At 35.4% G+C, this 17,277-nt stretch overlaps 2 protein-coding genes across 4 annotated transcripts; both read right to left on the bottom strand.

Moving 5' to 3' along the window:
• Positions 1–14: 14 nt before the first annotated feature.
• LOC131533065 (probable G-protein coupled receptor 141) lies at positions 15–4,260 on the bottom strand. Of its 2 annotated transcripts, none has more exons than XM_058765092.1 (2): positions 4,126–4,260; positions 15–1,597 (listed from the first exon to the last, which is right to left on the bottom strand). In XM_058765092.1, exon 2 carries the CDS (start codon positions 1,574–1,576, stop codon positions 665–667), a length of 912 nt encoding a protein of 303 aa, XP_058621075.1. In that variant the 5' UTR covers positions 1,577–1,597; positions 4,126–4,260; the 3' UTR covers positions 15–664. The 2 variants fall into 2 exon arrangements, with proteins under 2 accessions (XP_058621075.1, XP_058621074.1); XM_058765091.1 differs by lacking the exon at positions 4,126–4,260 and adding an exon at positions 2,678–2,900.
• Positions 3,703–17,211, bottom strand: pign (phosphatidylinositol glycan anchor biosynthesis, class N). 2 transcript variants are annotated; one of them, XM_058765083.1, is made up of 29 exons: positions 16,552–17,210; positions 16,087–16,338; positions 15,654–15,775; positions 15,475–15,573; positions 15,294–15,400; positions 14,492–14,616; positions 14,069–14,199; positions 13,699–13,815; positions 13,558–13,598; positions 13,410–13,469; positions 13,200–13,292; positions 13,064–13,119; positions 12,710–12,788; positions 12,436–12,618; positions 10,580–10,719; positions 9,719–9,818; positions 9,476–9,568; positions 9,296–9,387; positions 9,047–9,152; positions 7,169–7,277; positions 6,668–6,770; positions 5,705–5,807; positions 5,465–5,551; positions 5,296–5,351; positions 5,135–5,210; positions 4,941–5,014; positions 4,587–4,629; positions 4,433–4,485; positions 3,703–4,287 (listed from the first exon to the last, which is right to left on the bottom strand). In XM_058765083.1, the coding sequence occupies exons 2-29, from the start codon at positions 16,311–16,313 to the stop codon at positions 4,164–4,166; spliced, it is 2,799 nt and encodes a 932-aa protein (XP_058621066.1). In that variant the 5' UTR covers positions 16,314–16,338; positions 16,552–17,210; the 3' UTR covers positions 3,703–4,163. The 2 variants fall into 2 exon arrangements, with proteins under 2 accessions (XP_058621066.1, XP_058621067.1); XM_058765084.1 differs by lacking the exons at positions 3,703–4,287; positions 4,433–4,485; positions 4,587–4,629 and having other exon boundaries at positions 5,111–5,210; positions 16,552–17,211.
• Positions 17,212–17,277: the final 66 nt, after the last annotated feature.

Below are 17,277 nucleotides of genomic sequence, written 5' to 3'. Positions count from 1 at the left end.
ACAGTGAGTGAACGTTCTATTATTGGAAGAGCGTTTATTCATAAATTTAAGAGAGCCAAAAAGATTAACCAAAGTTCTGAGAACGTTAACCTTAAATTCTTTGGGCTGCATTCAAGTTAGTTCAATTATTATGTGTATTGAGTAAATGTAAAATTGTCAAATGTTCTCTGTAAAATTAACCCTTTAAATAAAATGTATTGTGCTTTTCTATCTCAACAAAAGCATGATATCAAAACAAGCGTGATCTCAAACCATCAGAAAGACTTGAATACCATGACAACCATTACCACTACAGTCATTATAAACACATAAATATCGAATGATAGCCTACTGTTACTTTAATGCTGCCGTATCATGGTAGGCCTACTGGAATTTAAATGAAAATACAGGCCTGTTTTTGTTTTTTTCTCCAAGAGCATTCAAACAATGTAAAAAGCTTTCAGAGTCTCAGCTACCACAGTTAACAATATTTGCAGACATTTCTATGGTATTTTGGCGCAAAACTGCTAACATATGGCTACATTTTGCTAAGGCTGATGCTCATTTACCTTCACCTCCTAATTATAACACTCGTTTTCTGTCAAAACGGTTTCCAGTTTCCATCTGCAGATCCTGATTTATGGGTAATGATGCGGAAAATATGTTCAGTATTTATCCGCTTTATTTATCTGGTCCAACACACTTTATATATGTTCTTCCCTGTGAACGTCAACATGTCGAAACACGTAAGCCCAGTGATGGCCAGAAACACTTCATTTATCTGATGAAGGCCTTCAGTGTTTTGCAGGTATTGTAGCCTAAAAAGGTGGTACGGTGCCAGGCAGGTGAGCATGATGAGTACAAAGCTGAGGTTTTTTATTTGGACCCAAAACTCCTGCTGGGAGCGGCAGGCGGGGCCGTACTTGACGATCATCGAGCGCAGGATGGCCACCTGGATGCAGGTCTGAAGACACGACACCGTGATAATAAAGATGGATAGAATCATGTTCAGGGCGTAGACATACTTCTTTATTTCATCTCCAAATTTGAAGCACTGGTTTTCTGGTACGGTTTTATGTCCGTATTGTATCAGCACGACGGGTACCATGATGATTATCAGGATGAACCACACCAGAGCGCTCGCGCACAGCCCATGCAGCCTCCTGTAGAACTCAGTCCGCTGCGTTTTCTTGTAAAAATGCAGGAAACGAACCGTGAGAAGGATGGAGTAGATCGTAAACACCATGTATATGTGGATATGCACCATGGCGCTGACCAGTTTACAGAATTCCGGACCCAGCTTCCACGTTTGGGACACGTAGTAGTAGATTCTGAACGGCACGGTGAGCAGGAAAAGAAAGTGTGCGACCATCAAGTTCAGGAAGGCGATGGTGGTTAACGAGCGAATGTTGGTTTTTAACAAGCTGATCATAACGGATAAGCCTGTGATGCCAACCAGAAGGACTGCAGTGTAAATGATGATCAGGGCGATTCTGAAGGGCTCGGTGAGGTGTGCCAGGGCCGAGGGGGCTTCTGAAGTTGAGTTGGTTGTCACTGGGGGGCTGGTGATGTTGTCGACTGTGGTGTTCATCGCCATGGTTCCTAGTAAGAAAACATACTGGAAGACAAACGTGAGAAAGTTATTGAATAGATGCAAAAGGCATCTGCATTGTTTTAGTCTTAGTTAAACTCACTACTACATTTTAAAGAATGTTTGAATCATTATAACAGCATGTTTGTTTACATTGATTTTACTCACAAAAATCATTTGCAGCGATTTAACTCTGTATTATTCATGAGTAATTATAAAAAACAAAACAAAAAAAAACCCTCATGTTCTAAACCCGTAGAACTTTCTTTCTGTGGAACATAACGAAAGTTATTTTGAAGAATGTTGTTAACCAAAGAATTTTAGTTTCCATTGACTTCCACCATATGAAGACAAAAATACTTAAAATTAGTTTTTTCCAAGGGGAAAAAAACGTTTTACAGGTTTTTTTTACATGTCGTTCCTCATGGAACGACATGAGGGCGAGTAAATATCGACAGAATTTTGTATACAGTAAGGTTCCATTTGTTAATATTAGTTACCTTCATTAGATAGCATGAACTAACAATGAAAATACTTATAAACCGTTTATTAATGCTAGTTAATGTTAATGCCAACATTTACAAATACATTATTGAAATCAAAGTTGCATCTGTTAATATTATGTAACTGACCTGAGCTAACATACACCAGCAATGAACAGTTATATATTTATTACTTAAAGTTAACAAAGATTAAATATAACAAATGTATTGCTCATTGTTAGTTGATGTGTTAATGCATTAACTGATGTTAACTAATGGAATCTTACTATAAACAGCTACATAAGTTTGCAGTTTGAGTAGGTAACAGTTTTATTATAGTGTACTGTAGAATCCGACCAATAAAAAGTCAATGTATAAGTAAATGTATTTTATAAATCCTCTTTGCACTCCTTTAAAGTAACTTGGAGTACTTTATGTATCTCTTTGTAGCTCTTTTGAAAGTGGCAAACAAGCCACAAACTGTGTACAAGTATGGTGATTCTTTTCAGAAAATCAGATGAAAGCAAGACATTTCAACTATCTTTTACAACAGTGTATTTAAAATGTTAAAATTAGTTCACTTAAAATGTAACAGTCTATTGAGACAATGAAGCAAGATACATACCCTTTGAACAGAAACGCAGAAGTCGGCAAAGGCAGAGCAGATGAGGAAGTAAGGTAATGTGTTTGTTGCATCTGCTCCTCACCCATTCACAAACCGCTACTTTAACACATTCTCTCAATGCGGCGGCCAGGCTGCTGTTTGTTTTTATGGTTCAGACTGTTGCACATTTGACATGGCAGTTTAGGTGGCCAACCTCAAAAGCAATGAGAGTCACATTGCCAAACAACCTGATAAAAAAAATGATAAAAAAAATACTGCAAGATCACAGTTCTCTATATGGAGGAGTCTCAATGTATTCTTAAAATTCTGTTGGTAGACACTACGGGTATCATTAAAATCTTAATAGTGCTCAGTACTAGTGTCTAGTCTTAAGCTGACAGGGTCTGTGGTTTTTGGTTTTCCCCTGTGATCTTGTCACAGCTGCAGAGGGGGATGTGCTTAAGTTAATAATGGACATTGATGATGTGAATAAAATGAATGTGTTTCTGAACAGACTATAATAACATTTACATATAAGCAAATATATATATATATATATAAATAAATAAAATGTTGGTATATAATATTATAATGTTTCATTATATAATTTAACGCATACGTTAATGCTATTAATGACAGTTTGAGCTCCAATTCCATTTAAAAGTTTGGAGTCGATCATATTTTTTTTTAATGTTTTTGAAAGAAGTCACTTATGCTCACTGATGATGTGAATAAAATGAATGTGTTTCTGAACAGACTATAATAACATTTACATATAAGCAATATATATATATATATATATATATATATATAAATAAAATGTTGGTATATAATATTATAATGTTTCATTATATAATTTAACGCATACGTTAATGCTATTAATGACAGTTTGAGCTCCAATTCCATTTAAAAGTTTGGAGTCGATCATATTTTTTTTTTATGTTTTTGAAAGAAGTCACTTATGCTCACCAAGGCTGCATTTATTTAAACCGTAATATTGTGAAATATTATTGATAACTAGATTTATTACAAAATAACTTTTTAAATACATTTTAAAATGTAATTTATTCTTGTGGAGGTTTATTGTAAATAAATAATTTTACAATATTAAAATACAGTGTTATAAAACCACACATAATACCATCTGAGAATTGATGGTAACATTCCTCACCTTTGGCATAAATCATACAGTACATATACAGAGACATAATCAAGTCCTTTGCCTTTAATCTAAATCAGTCTTATGGCATTTTTTACCCTTTAAGCCCCAGCACTAAAATACCTGTAAGTCAACTGGATGTATTAACAGCAGATCACTTTTCTTAAATTAGTTGTACCATACAGAGTCTTCCTATTGTAAAATGCAAAGTCATAAGTCTTAAGTAACAATGATGTTAAGAAATACCCATAAGCAGGAACCCATAAACTTCAGTCACATTATTGTGCTACTGAATGCTTGTTTTTTGCACCTTGTAAACTTTAGGAAGGAGGTCCTGGTACTAGGTTGTCACCTAAAGTGCATCTTTTGTTTCCATCCAATGAGGATTCTCTTGGAGGTTAAGATGTGAGTCATGATGCTCAACAACATCAGGAAGATGGTCATGGACATCACGATGACATAGTGACTAATACTGCAACACAAAATAAACATGTTATCATATTTGTGCAATATAGGCATTTGCATATGTACAATTACAGATGCAAACCAAACTGAGCTTGTGTTTCCCCATGGTTAACAGGATGGAAGCTAAAACAAGTACAATACAGTTAACCCACCTAGTGCCTATGTCCAGCCAGCTTCCATAATCTTTTACTAAGAAAAAGAAGTGCTGGTGAAAAAGAATAGACGAGTTGAGATGATTAATAAAAATGCAACTTTTATACAATTTAATTTTACCATTATTTGTCATGTTCTCCATGGTAAGCTTACCAGTGCCATCAAGTCTGAGATGACAAGCACAACGAGGAAAAGGCTAGAAAATAAATGCAGATTTGATGTAAACTTTATGCAAAATAATGCAATAAAGCTATCTTCATATACAAAAAATATTTTATTCTGCCTGAGCAGGAACATAATCTTGTTGGACTTTGTGTTTTTTTTTTTTTTTAAATCAAGTACCCTAGATACCAAAGCCCAATTGTTTGCAATCAACAAGGAAGTGTCTGTGAAGGACTTGAGCACAAATATAGCAAATGCTTGAAGAAGTGGTCAGTCAGCAGACAATGTGGGCAAAAAGAGAAAGATCTGTTGGTTTCCTGCTGTTCTAATTATTCTAGTAAGTACCTTCGTGATGAGAGCTGTGTTGACACTTGAATGCTTTCGAAGGTGCACATCACAATTACAAATGGAATTAATACCTGAAAGAGGATGCAACCGTTAAAGAAGCATAATAGCACAAATAGCTATGGTGCCTGTGACACTCATTTAAAAAAAAAAAAAAGGTGTCAATGAACCTTTATACTGAGGAAGTGCTATACCTTCCACATCAGCAGGCCACCCATGATGAACGGATTGAAGACGGTCAGAAAGCAGTAAACTGAGGCTGGATCAAAACTGTGAGGGAAGATATTTCTCATTTATTTTTAATTTATTTAAGTCTATTTTATAGCACTATTTTAATTCAAAACGAGCATCTTACCTATTAATAGAGGCAATGTTACCGCAGCCGAAGAATGCCATTATAATGAAAAACACCTATTACAACAGTTAAGGAACTATATATATATATATATATATATATAAAATAGTATAAACATTTTTTTAATAATCAAAAGACACAAATAATAGTTTGTAGTCCAAAAGGATGCAAAGAAGTAAGATCTCCGAATGTCATCCAGCCTCAGCTGCCTGATCTTGGTAATGTCAATGTTTTCAGCAAAATCAATGCTGGAGAGCTGAGAAAACAGGAAACGGTACAATCAATGGTCTGTCTACTCTTACTGTGATACATAAACTTTACACAATGCAATAAGCTTCAACCACATTTTGAGACTATTTTAGAGGCTGCAGGGAAGGATGAAGAAGCCTAGAGGAGGAGGGGACAGTACCTCAGTCCAATTTGAACTCCTTTGTGTGTTCATGGCTTCCTGCTCGATGCTGATCCATGCAAACATGAGCCACGACAGCACAGGAGGAAAAAGAGCCTCATACCTTTACAATTTACAAACCAAACAGCTATTAGAATAAGGGCTTTCATTTTAAAATATTAATTTAGAATGAATTATATTCAAATTTAGAATAAATTAAAATAAAATAACAAAATGAAAACAGAATAACATCTTTAAAAGTTATTTGCAACTCATTTAATTTATTAATTAGAACATCATGTCATTTGATTAATATCTTTATAATATAAACTATGGTTCAATAGTTTAGGGTTCAAATTAATGCAAATTTTTTTTTTTTTTTACTTTCTATTCATCAAAGTAACCTGAAAAAAATGTATCATGGTTTCCACAAAAATATTAAGCAGCATAACTGTTTTTAACATTGATAATAAGAAGAAATGTTTATTGAGCACCAAATCAGATTTATCAGAAGACAAAAGTAATGGCTGCTGAAAATTCAGCTTTGCCATCACAGGAATACATTACATTTTAAAATGTATTCAAATAGAAATGTTATTTTAAACCATAATAATAATAATTCATATTATTAATTATTTACTGCATTTTTGATCAAATAAAATCAGCCTTTGGTGGGCATGTAAGACTTCCTTAAAAAATAACCAGCCCCAAACTTTTGAATGGTAGTGTATTATTTAATTAGATTATTCATTATTCATTATAATATTCTCTGTATAACTGAAACTGTCTCAAACCAGTCAGTGGCTAAACTTAAAACTTCTGCAACTTAACTGCTTACTGTAAGCACTACGTGGTCTATTTTTGAATTCAATTTCCTTAGACCTCAGGAGGAGAATTTGACTAAATCTAGCGTGCTGAATTACTGTTAAACTTAGCAAAGACACATTAAAATGAATGATTAGATTGATGGTCTGTGGCTTTTACCCTGTGCTCAGGAGGAGGTAGACACAAACTAAGGACATCAGGATACTCAGAAGTCTGTGAAAGAGCCTGGTGGAACTCAACAACGGTATTAAAAATGAGGAAACTAAAAAACAAAGCGTGAGAGAGCAGGGGATAAAGTATGAACAGGATGGAAGAAAAGAAGAAGTGCAATTCACTGGTTAACCGTCATGCATCAAGGGTTCATCACACCATTTAGTCACCCTCATGTCACTTCAAATCTTTATGACTTTCTTTTTTCTGCATAAAAGAAAATATTTTGGGGTTCCAAATTCCAAAACAACACTGGACCCTTTTGACTTTCACTGTATGGAAAAAAGACATTCCTCTAAATATCTTCCTGAGTGTTCCACAGAAAATCATACAGATTTGGAATGACATGAGAGTGAGTAAACAATGAGAGAAGTTTAATTTTTGGTTGAACTGTCCCTTTAATTATGTCTATATTGGAAACAGAGCATCATGGGAATGGAGATGGCAAACCTAGTGTGAGCCAGCTAACAAGCTGGTTGAAGAGAGGCAAGCCTTGCTTCAGTTGCAGACTGGAGTGTGTGCTGGTCAGGGTGTAAGCACACAGCACCACCTGCATCATCTGGAAACAAATGTACACAAATAAGATTCTCAGAGGAGTTTAAAGTAGGTTAAATTTGGATGTAATCCCAATTTAGCCCATAAGGAAATAAGTAAGTAAATATAGAAGTTGGCCAAAAAATATATTAAAAAAATAAATAAAAAAAATATATTTCATAATGTATTTCGGGGCAAGAAAATACATTTCCAATCTCACAATAGGCTACATTTGTGTCCCTGGACCACAAAACCAGTCATAAGTATCACGGGTATATTTGTAACAATAGCCAACAATACATTGTATGGGTCAAAATTATAGATTTATCTTTTATGCCAAAAATCATTAGGATATTAAATAAAGATCATGTTCCATGAAGACATTTTGTAAATTTCCTACAGTAAATATATCAGAACTTCATTTTTGATTAGTAATGTGCATTGCTTAGAACTTCATTTGGACAACTTTAAAAGGCGATTTTCTCAATATTTAGATTTTTTTTGAACCCTCAGATTTTCAAATAGTTGTAACTCAGCCAAATATTGTCCGATCCTAACAAACCATACATCAATGGAAAGCTTATCTATTCAGCTTTCAGATGATGTATAAATCTCAATTTCGAAAAATTGACACTTACTACTGGTTTTGTGGTCCAGGGTCACATATAGGCCAAATGCTTGTGTGAAAGGAATAACCTACTATTCATCAAACCTTTTTTGATTTTGTATATACTATTTAAAATGTTAAAATAATTAGATTCTGAAATCATTTACAGTAGAGTAACAGTAATGTGTCTTATGTAAAACATAAAAAAAACCCTTGTGTTTTGATTTTTCCTATTTGGTTTTACTAGCTAAACAGACAGAATGCTGCTCGTTTCTGTCTGCTGCTGTTGCAAGAGAGTTCATAAAATTTCACCAGAGATAATCAGCAACAGGAAATGCAATATATACTATTAAAAGACAAAATACACTAAATCAGTAGCAGTTTCCATATGTATTTTCCATTTGCATTTTGGTCATTACTTCCCAGTGTATTTACTGTATAGCCCCTTCTTTTCTCCCTGACGTTTGTTCCGTGCACCTAGTTCCTTCAGTGAAACATTTGCCTTATTTAAATGGTTTTCATGTCATATACTGGATTTCTCTAGCTCGCCTGAACCTACTCTTTACAGAACTGTACCCTGGATCACTGTTTTTAAATACAGGGCTTCTCAACTGGAATTTGTGGACCTCTTGGGGGGTTCATGAGGAAACTGCAGGCTAATAATAAATTAAATCATAAAAATAAGTTGGCGCCAGTAGCCTCGTGGTTAGTGCATCGACATACAGCGCTCATGGCGACCCGACTTCAGTTCCCATCTCGAGGTCCTTTATCAGTCCCACTCCCTCTCTCCTCCCAGTGCTTTCCTGTCGTCTCTCTGTACTGTCCTATCTATAAAAACTGCATAAAAGGCCCAAAATAAAATGTAAACAAATAAATAAATAAATGAAAATCATAAAAATGAGTAAATAATTTAAAAACAATCAAAATGAAACCCTTACTAAAGCGGAAATTCATGTGACCAATAACCGAAACCAAAGAACATGTAAACATGCTGTTAAAATATTCAAATATTTTATGTTGCAACAAAGTCTCAGGGGGTATGTCAAGGAAATATTTTAAACGGAAGGGATTTGGTTGAAAAAAAAAAAACGTTTGGGAATCTCATATTAAGATGATGTTTAGAACCAATATCTGACCTCAAATGTCTGCAGACTGAAAAAGGACACAAAGAAAGAGTCAAAAATGACCTGGCAGATGAACAGCAGACGATCCCTTCGGATCAGAGGAGAGTGTCTCCATGATGACCAGAGGTATGAAGACGAGTTGAAGACCGTCAGCACTCCAGCGCAAATTCTATAGTAAAACACATTAAATTTAGAAGATAACCCTTCTAAACAAAGTTCAGAGAGTATGAATGTGTTTAACCATTTAAATGAGGAAAATGAACACAAATGATTGTGTATGACAGGTTTTGGCATCAAACAAAGAGTGCTCACACATAGTTAAGGTCTGGTTCCCTTCCCACCACAGGCAACAGTGGAAACACAGCCAGAAAGAGACAGCTCAAAATCCAACTCAATGACCTGAACTACAGTAGTACAAAAGACAAAAACAAGTATTAAAAAACACTCCTTTCATACCTCAGATCAGAACAGGCCTTGAGAAGGTCACCTTACTTTTGCTTTTGTGTAAAGGCCAGAAACCACAGGCCACAGTGCCAGCACTAGCAACCCCAAGGTCAACATGGCCCGATAGAAAAAACTCACAACCTAAAACACACCAGCATAGAGGAAACAAGACACGTCAAATAGAAATGAAACAGTTAACACTTCTAATTACTAGAGTGCAAAACAGCCCTAACACTCAAACACAGACAGCAGAAGTCACCATGTCTAGCACACAGCTAATCGAGCACTTACTAGTAATTCAATTCCAAAAGTAACCAGCAAAAAATATCCAAAGCATTTGCTGAGTGGTAATGAGGGGACTTCTCGAACCAGACTGGCAAGAGTTTCAAATCTGTGACAGAGAGAAAACACACAAACTCCAAAAATCAAATAAGGAGGAAAAAACAGACTTGGTATAATATTTATTAATACATTTGAATATTATTGATAAATATGGATTTTCTAAGCATCTTTGTGAAATGCACTTATTTTCCAATTCATGCTTGGTCATGTGAATAATTTTGCACATTGTTGAGCCTCTGTAGTTAACTTATATGTATTAATTAAAATTATAGATGCACACTATATCAGTATGACAATGGTTTTTGGACAATTTATTTTTAAATGTATTGATATATGTGAATATTGGATACATATCGATGAGTATTGGATATTTAAATGGATGGTTCACCCAAAATGAAAATTCTGTCATTAATGTTCCAATAAAGTCGTCATTTTTGGTTTTCTTTGCACTTTGTAAAATTACAGTTTAACTACTGATGTCATATGGACCGTTTTAGCGATGTCCTTACTACATTTCTGTGCCTTGACCGTGGTTGGACCATTGCTGTCTATGGAGGGTCAGAAAGCTCTTGGATTTTAACAAAAATATTTTAATTTCTGTCCTGAAGACGAACAAAGGTCTTATGGGTTTGGAACAGCATAAGGATGAGTAATTAATGACAGAATTTACATTTTTGGGTGAACCATCCCTTTAAATGTGCATGCTCATTAATCCTGTATTGTTCCATTTAATAACTTAAAACTGTTAAATGTAATCTATAGAAAATCTCAAAATAATTTTTTAAATAAAAACAGGGATGAGTGACTTACTCCCTCATGACAGCGAACCACACGGGTACAGGGAGCAAGCAGTAGATGTAGTAGGTCCAAGGACTGGACTGGACCAACAAGAACAGAGCCACAAGCAGACCTATACACAGAAACACCTGTCCCAGACTCCGTTCGGTTACCTTGAATACCAAAGATACAGACATACAGTGGGGCAAAAAAATATTTAGTCAGCCACCAATTGTGCAAGTTCTCCCACTTAAAAAGATGAGAGAGGCCTGTAATTTTCATCATAGGTATACCTCAACTATGAGAGACAAAATGAGAAAAGAAAATCCAGAATATCACATTGTAGGATTTTTAAGAATTAATTGGTAAATTCCTCGGTAAAATAAGTATTTGGTCACCTACAAACAAGCAAGATTTCTGGCTCTCACAGACCTGTAACTACTTCTTTAAGAGGCTCCTCTGTCCTCCACTCATTACCTGTATTAATGGCATCTTTTAGAACTCATTATCAGTATAAAAGACACCTGTCCACAACCTCAAACAGTCTAACTCCAAACTCCACCATGGCCAAGACCAAAGAGCTGTCAAAGGACACCAGAAACAAAATTGTAGACCTGCACCAGGCTGGGAAGACTGAATCTGCAATAGGTAAGCAGCTTGGTGTGAAGAAACCAACTGTGGGAGCAATTATTAGAAAATGGAAGACATACAAGACCACTGATAATCTCCCTCGATCTGGGGCTCCTCGCAAGATCTCACCCGTGGGGTCAAAATGACCACAAGAACTGTGAGCAAAATCCCAGAACCACAGGGGACCTAGTGAATGACCTGCAGAGAGCTGGGACCAAAGTAACAAAGGCTACCATCAGTAACACACTGCGCCGCCAGGGACTCAAATCCTGCAGTGCCAGGCGTGTCCCCTGCTTAAGCCAGTACATGTCCGGGCCCGTCTGAAGTTTGCTAGAGAGCATTTGGATGATCCAGAAGAGGATTGGGAGAATGTCATGTGGTCAGATGAAACCAAAATAAAACTTTTTGGTAAAAACTCAACTTGTCGTGTTTGGAGGAGAAAGAATGCTGAGTTGCATCCAAAGAACACCATACCTACTGTGAAGCATGGGGGTGGAAACATCATGCTTTGGGGCTGTTTTTCTGCAAAGGGACCAGGACGACTGATCCGTGTAAACGAAAGAATGAATGGGGCCATGTATCGTGAGATTTTGAGTGAAAACCTCCTTCCATCAGCAAGGGCATTGAAGATGAAACGTGGCTGGGTCTTTCAGAATGACAATGATCTCAAACACACCGCCCGGGCAACAAAGGAGTGGCTTCGTAAGAAGCATTTCAAGGTCCTGGAGTAGCCTAGCCAGTCTCCAGATCTCAACCCCATCGAAAATCTTTGGAGGGAGTTGAAAGTATTTTGGCCCTAACCTTATGGGCCAAAATACCAGCAACAGTGTGTGAAAACCTTGTGAAGACTTACAGAAAACGTTTGACCTCTGTCATTGCCAACAAAGGGTATATAACAAAGTATTGAGATGAAATTTTGTTATTGACCAAATACTTATTTTCCACCATAATTTGAAAATAAATTCTTTAAAAATCCTACAATGTGATTTTCTGGATTTTTTTTTTCTCATTTTGTCTCTCATAGTTGAGGTATACCTATGATGAAAATTACAGGCCTCTCTCATCTTTTTAAGTGGGAGAACTTGCACAATTGGTGGCTGACTAAATACTTTTTTGCCCCACTGTACATACAGAAATTACATATATTTTAACACCTTTGTTTTGTTTTTTTTACCAATGAACCACTAACCTCAATATTAATGGCAATAACCATGACCTACAAACATGCTGCACTCTGGACTACAACATCTCTCGCTTACCATGTGCATGTTAGTTGGAGGTTTGCGTAGGCTAGCATGAATCTTCAAGATGAACAAAATCACATAAGAGGTCCAACCAATAAAACCCAGAACTACACTGCTGCCAAGAAAAAAACGGTCATATGTGTGATAATATGACAAGCCCTCCATGGCCTGGACAATCAGATCTTCACAATAAGGGATCTGGAGAAAAAGACAGAGAAAGATACAGCAATACAAGATAAAGATAATCAACAAGTCAGTTTGGACATGACAACAACCAATCAACACTCACTGCTTCATCAAACTGTCCTTTCTGGATCAAATTTCTTGCATTACGCACAAAATCCATCTGTTCAGAGTCAGTCAGAGGCCTAGAAGTAAAAAAGACATCTCACAACGTGATCTGACCTTAGCAGCTATATACCAACACCTTTAAAAGACTGCCTGACCAATTAAATTTGAGGACTGAACATGTATAATAAATAATCAACATTTAATTTGTACTGGCAAATTCAAAAATATTTTATGCTCCAAGGAAGTAAGTAAGTCATACAGGTTTGAAAAGACGCGAGAGTGAGAAAATGATGAATTAATGTTTATTTTTTAGGTATTTTAAGTATCATTTTAAGCACGGACTTTTACTCACTGGTAGGGTGTAAACAGAAAAGATATTGTTGTTTCTTTCTTCTGTGCCATTTTCACCTGTTGATTTAATAAACACAAGATAGCTGATTATTTCTAATTAAAACAGTCAGAATGGACCAAAATGTACTGTACTTTACCCTGAACTGCTCCAAGATCTGAATTGCATTTGCATATATGCTCTCAGCCTTAAAGTGCTTGCTGTTATTCAGGTAATTTAGAGGTAAGACACCCTGTGATGCAAGAAATGCATTAATGAAATAATTAAAAAAGTGCACGCATGTCTACATAGAAGTGCGCTGCTCTATGATATAAACTTGTGATCGGAAAGCTCTGAAAATCATGCTCACCACAGAGTTCAAAGGAAAGGGAACTCCTATAAGTGATGACATTAGTGGAGCAATATCAGCCTGCAATAGCATAAAAAGTTCAGATCAGCTCAGCTGTGTTCCTGTCATTTATAGACATTTCGGAAATAAACGAGACAGAAAATCTCACCTGATTGACGTCCACTCTCCTGGATGTTTCCAACCCCCATTCTGAAATGTAAGAAAGGTTAAAGAAATATTGACAAAATCAATTCCATGTTTGAATATGGAGATAAAGTGGTGTGAGACCAATAAGAGACATTAAACAAACCTTTTGAATAATTATCATCATATTTGTGAGAGCTCTCCCGTTGTGCAGTCTGAAGCCCAGCGCCCCAAGCTATCAGTGGGGTCAGCGTTTCTGATGGATGTCCCGCACCATGTGATCCTAGAAAACATATACTCGTATACTGCATTGGAACAGATTCATAAGTGATAAATTACCTATTCTTCTACACAAAATGTTATTTTGAAACGCTGACTTGAACCGTAATATAAATCAAGTGAATGTTATTTTATTCTTAAAAGACTTACTTCATTCAGAGAGATAAAAGTAATTTATTAACCTTTTTAACAAAGTTTCCTGTCACAGACTTCTTAAGTTTTAAAGTTATAAAGACTAGGTCACCGAGACGTTTTACCCCAATTTGTCATGCCATGGTCGGACGTAAAAACATAAGCTGTTTTTCCATCATGCCCATAAAAGTCGTCCATCATAGTGACAATTTCAGCGACACCAGCATCAACCAGGACAATGTTCTCTAGATATTCCCTGTAAGTGCAGAAAATATTACATTTGAGAATTTGACAATGGCAGTAGCTCCACCTAGTGGTATATCTTATCTAAAGCGTTCTGAATATATACATTTAGTGTATAAATAAAAACTACCAGTTTAAGATCTCTCAACACACTATCCTACAATACAATTCAATTTATCTTTCACTTTTTACAACAAACATTATTCCAAATTGTCTTTAGAGAAAACAGTAAAATAAAAAGATAAAAGGTCAAATGTGTTGTTAATCACATTACAATGTCTAATGTGGTGATGTTTTTTACTTACTTTGACATGGGTCGGTGGGCATGGCCATTGGTGTCTATCCCCAAAAGATGAAGGAAAAACACATTCTGTCCTTCATGTAACATATTCAGCAGAGTTTCATTGCTTTTGGCACCACTGAAAAAATTCTTAATTAAAAAAAACAAAACAAAAGAAATGAGATAATTACCTTTCAAAAGTATAGGGCAAAGTAAAATATTTTTTTTTAGTCAATTTAATTTTTTTAAAGCAATGATGCATTAAATTGATTAAAAATGACAATTTAAACATATATAATGTTACAAAAGATTTATATTTCAAATAAATACTGTTCGTGTGAACTTTCTATTCGTCAAAGAATCCTGAAAAAGTGTATCAGTGTTTCCACAAAAATATTAAGCAGCACAACTACAGCACTGATACAAAAATTACAAATTAAAATGACACATGTGGATCTCGTGCCACTAAAGTCTGGGGTAATGGCTACTGAACATTCAACAAATTACATTTTAAAATATATTAAAATAAAGAAAATATATATTTTAACTAATATTTCTATATATATATATATATATATATATATATATAAAATAATTATTATTCAAGATTTAGGAAATGATTAAGAAATTTTATTTAAAATAATTTTAGACAAAGCATGTTGTACTACTCAAGTTTAAACAATTGTTTATGTTTTTTTTTTAACAGTAGACCTCTAAATGCTTGGCCATGCTTTAATATGTATCACAGCCGGAATAACTGTTGTGTTTTTGAAAGTTAACTTCATAATAAGTAATTTCTGAAAAGGCCCTACATAAAAGTGTCCTACCTTCACTTCATCAAATACCCATGTATCAAGTCTGGAAGCATCAGTGGAAGCAAAGTCCTCCCGCTCTGGAGGGTAAGTGTGAGTGTACACATGGTCTCCAGTGGCTCCTATAAAAAACACATGCTGGTAAAGCTACCAAATAATCTCACTATACTGATTATCCACAGGTCTGTGGTTATACCTTTAGCAAACATGGGTAATATATCAGGGCTTCCCCAACACCAGGTATGTCTGCTCTCATTAAAAACAGAATCAAACTCCACTGGATTCTCCTTCCAGCCTGTAAGCACAGAAATAAGTGATGCAATACGTTTACACACGTAAAGGTTATACAGAAACACAAATGTGACTGCTGCTTACCTTTGGCAACAGCACTAACATCCTCATAAAAACCCGCGATTAGAGCCACGTGACCTGGGCGTGATTCCGTAGGGACTCGCGTGTGAGACACTCCCCATGTGCCGCTCTCCTCAATCACACTCCTTATGACAAAGAACAATAAAATGCATTTTGGGGAATACAGTTAACAGTATGTTTTTTTTTTTTAGGAAGATCTTATTTCATAAACCTCTAAAAAAAAAAAAAAAAATCCAAACATGTTAAAAAGTTTTAAATGATAGAAGTTTGATAGAAATTCCATTAGATTGAATTAATGTCAGTGATTTTCTCTCTTTAAATTGAAATTCAAAGCATTTTATGGAAACCATCTATAAACATTAAACATCTCCTTTTCTGGACCACATTCGTAAACAGGACAAGCACGTGCATGACAAGATTATTCCACGCTCCTCACCTTAGGTAAGGACCCCTGACTGTCCCATTGTCGTCTGGCTTAAAGAGACTGTCGGCTCTCAGACCATCTGCCACAAAGAGCACCAGACGCTTGGCCGGAGGAGCCAGAGGGACACGCTGTGGTGTCATTCCATGGACGAGAGGGGATGTGAAATAGATGTCAAATATTGAGAAAAAGAAGACTACATGGACAATGAGTCCCACGATGAAGAATGTCATCATCTTCATCGTGTCTGCTGTCAGACCTGTGGCACTGATTTAGAAAAAGGAAAGAAAGACAAGAGAAAAGCTGGACATTTGAAATGCATTTAGTTTTGCATTAAAAAATTTTGAATTTTGCCTTAAAAGACATTACATATTAACATGACTGTACATTCAAACGGACTAAATAATCCATAGCCATCACAGAAGTAACATTTGCAAATATTTTTAACAATAATATAAGCGAATAAAAATAAAATCTTACCCTTTTCGCTTAAAAGTCGCTTAAATGAAGGTGTGTCAGTCCATCAGTCCTGTCAATGAAAGCACTCAGCATAGCATGAATAACCGTAAATCCGCGAGACACAGCTTCTAAATAAAACGCGTCTTTCACACAGGCTTTTCGTCAGTTTTAGCGTACTGTTATATCTCTGGTGAACAACTTGGCTTTTGACCTACTAAACCAAATAGTTTGTAAGCAGATTAACTTAGAACTTTTCTTCACTTCCTTGTATTGGTAACCTTTGAACTGGAAATCATGCAATGCATTTTGGGAAATGTAGTTTACTCCTTGTGAGTTTTCTTCTTCTTCTCGGTTTTTAACGGCGGCTGGCAACCAACGTAAATAGATGCATTCATGTGAGGTTTTTTCTTCTTCAGAAAAACATATACCACTTTAATAATGTGTTTTTTTAAATAATAGAAAATCAAAGTTTAATTAGTTTAAATAATGACTATGACTATGATTACGACTATGAAATTGTATTATACCTATTTATGTAAGTCACATAAACACTAATGTCTCCATGCACTTTAAATTTTGATATACTATAATGATATACTCATTTTGGCCTTTTTCCTTCATATTTGCATATTTATTTGCCTCGTAATAGTAAATAGTAGTCTAAAAAAAATAGTAAGTTAAATGGTAGTATATCCAGTCGTTTTTTTTTTTTAGATATGATAAAACAAATAAATAAATGATTTAAAA

Source organism: Onychostoma macrolepis, chromosome 24 (genome assembly GCF_012432095.1).
Source record: "Onychostoma macrolepis isolate SWU-2019 chromosome 24, ASM1243209v1, whole genome shotgun sequence".
NCBI classification, from domain to species: domain Eukaryota; kingdom Metazoa; phylum Chordata; class Actinopteri; order Cypriniformes; family Cyprinidae; genus Onychostoma; species Onychostoma macrolepis.
Note: the sequence above shows the minus strand (reverse complement) of the source record. Positions and strands in the feature narration are given on the sequence as shown.

Bases quoted from the DNA above. Each gene is read 5' to 3' on its own strand.
- LOC131533065 (XM_058765092.1), bottom strand. From the start codon at position 1,576: ATGGCGATGAACACCACAGTCGACAACATCACCAGCCCCCCAGTGACA.
- pign (XM_058765083.1), bottom strand. From the start codon at position 16,313: ATGAAGATGATGACATTCTTCATCGTGGGACTCATTGTCCATGTAGTC. The intron at 12,619-12,709 runs GTGAGTGTTGAT...CTTTTTCTCCAG, and splicing joins AAGGACAGTTTGATGAAGCA to ATCCCTTATTGTGAAGATCT. The intron at 4,630-4,940 runs GTACTTACTAGA...TTTATTTTCTAG, and splicing joins ACACAGCTCTCATCACGAAG to CCTTTTCCTCGTTGTGCTTG.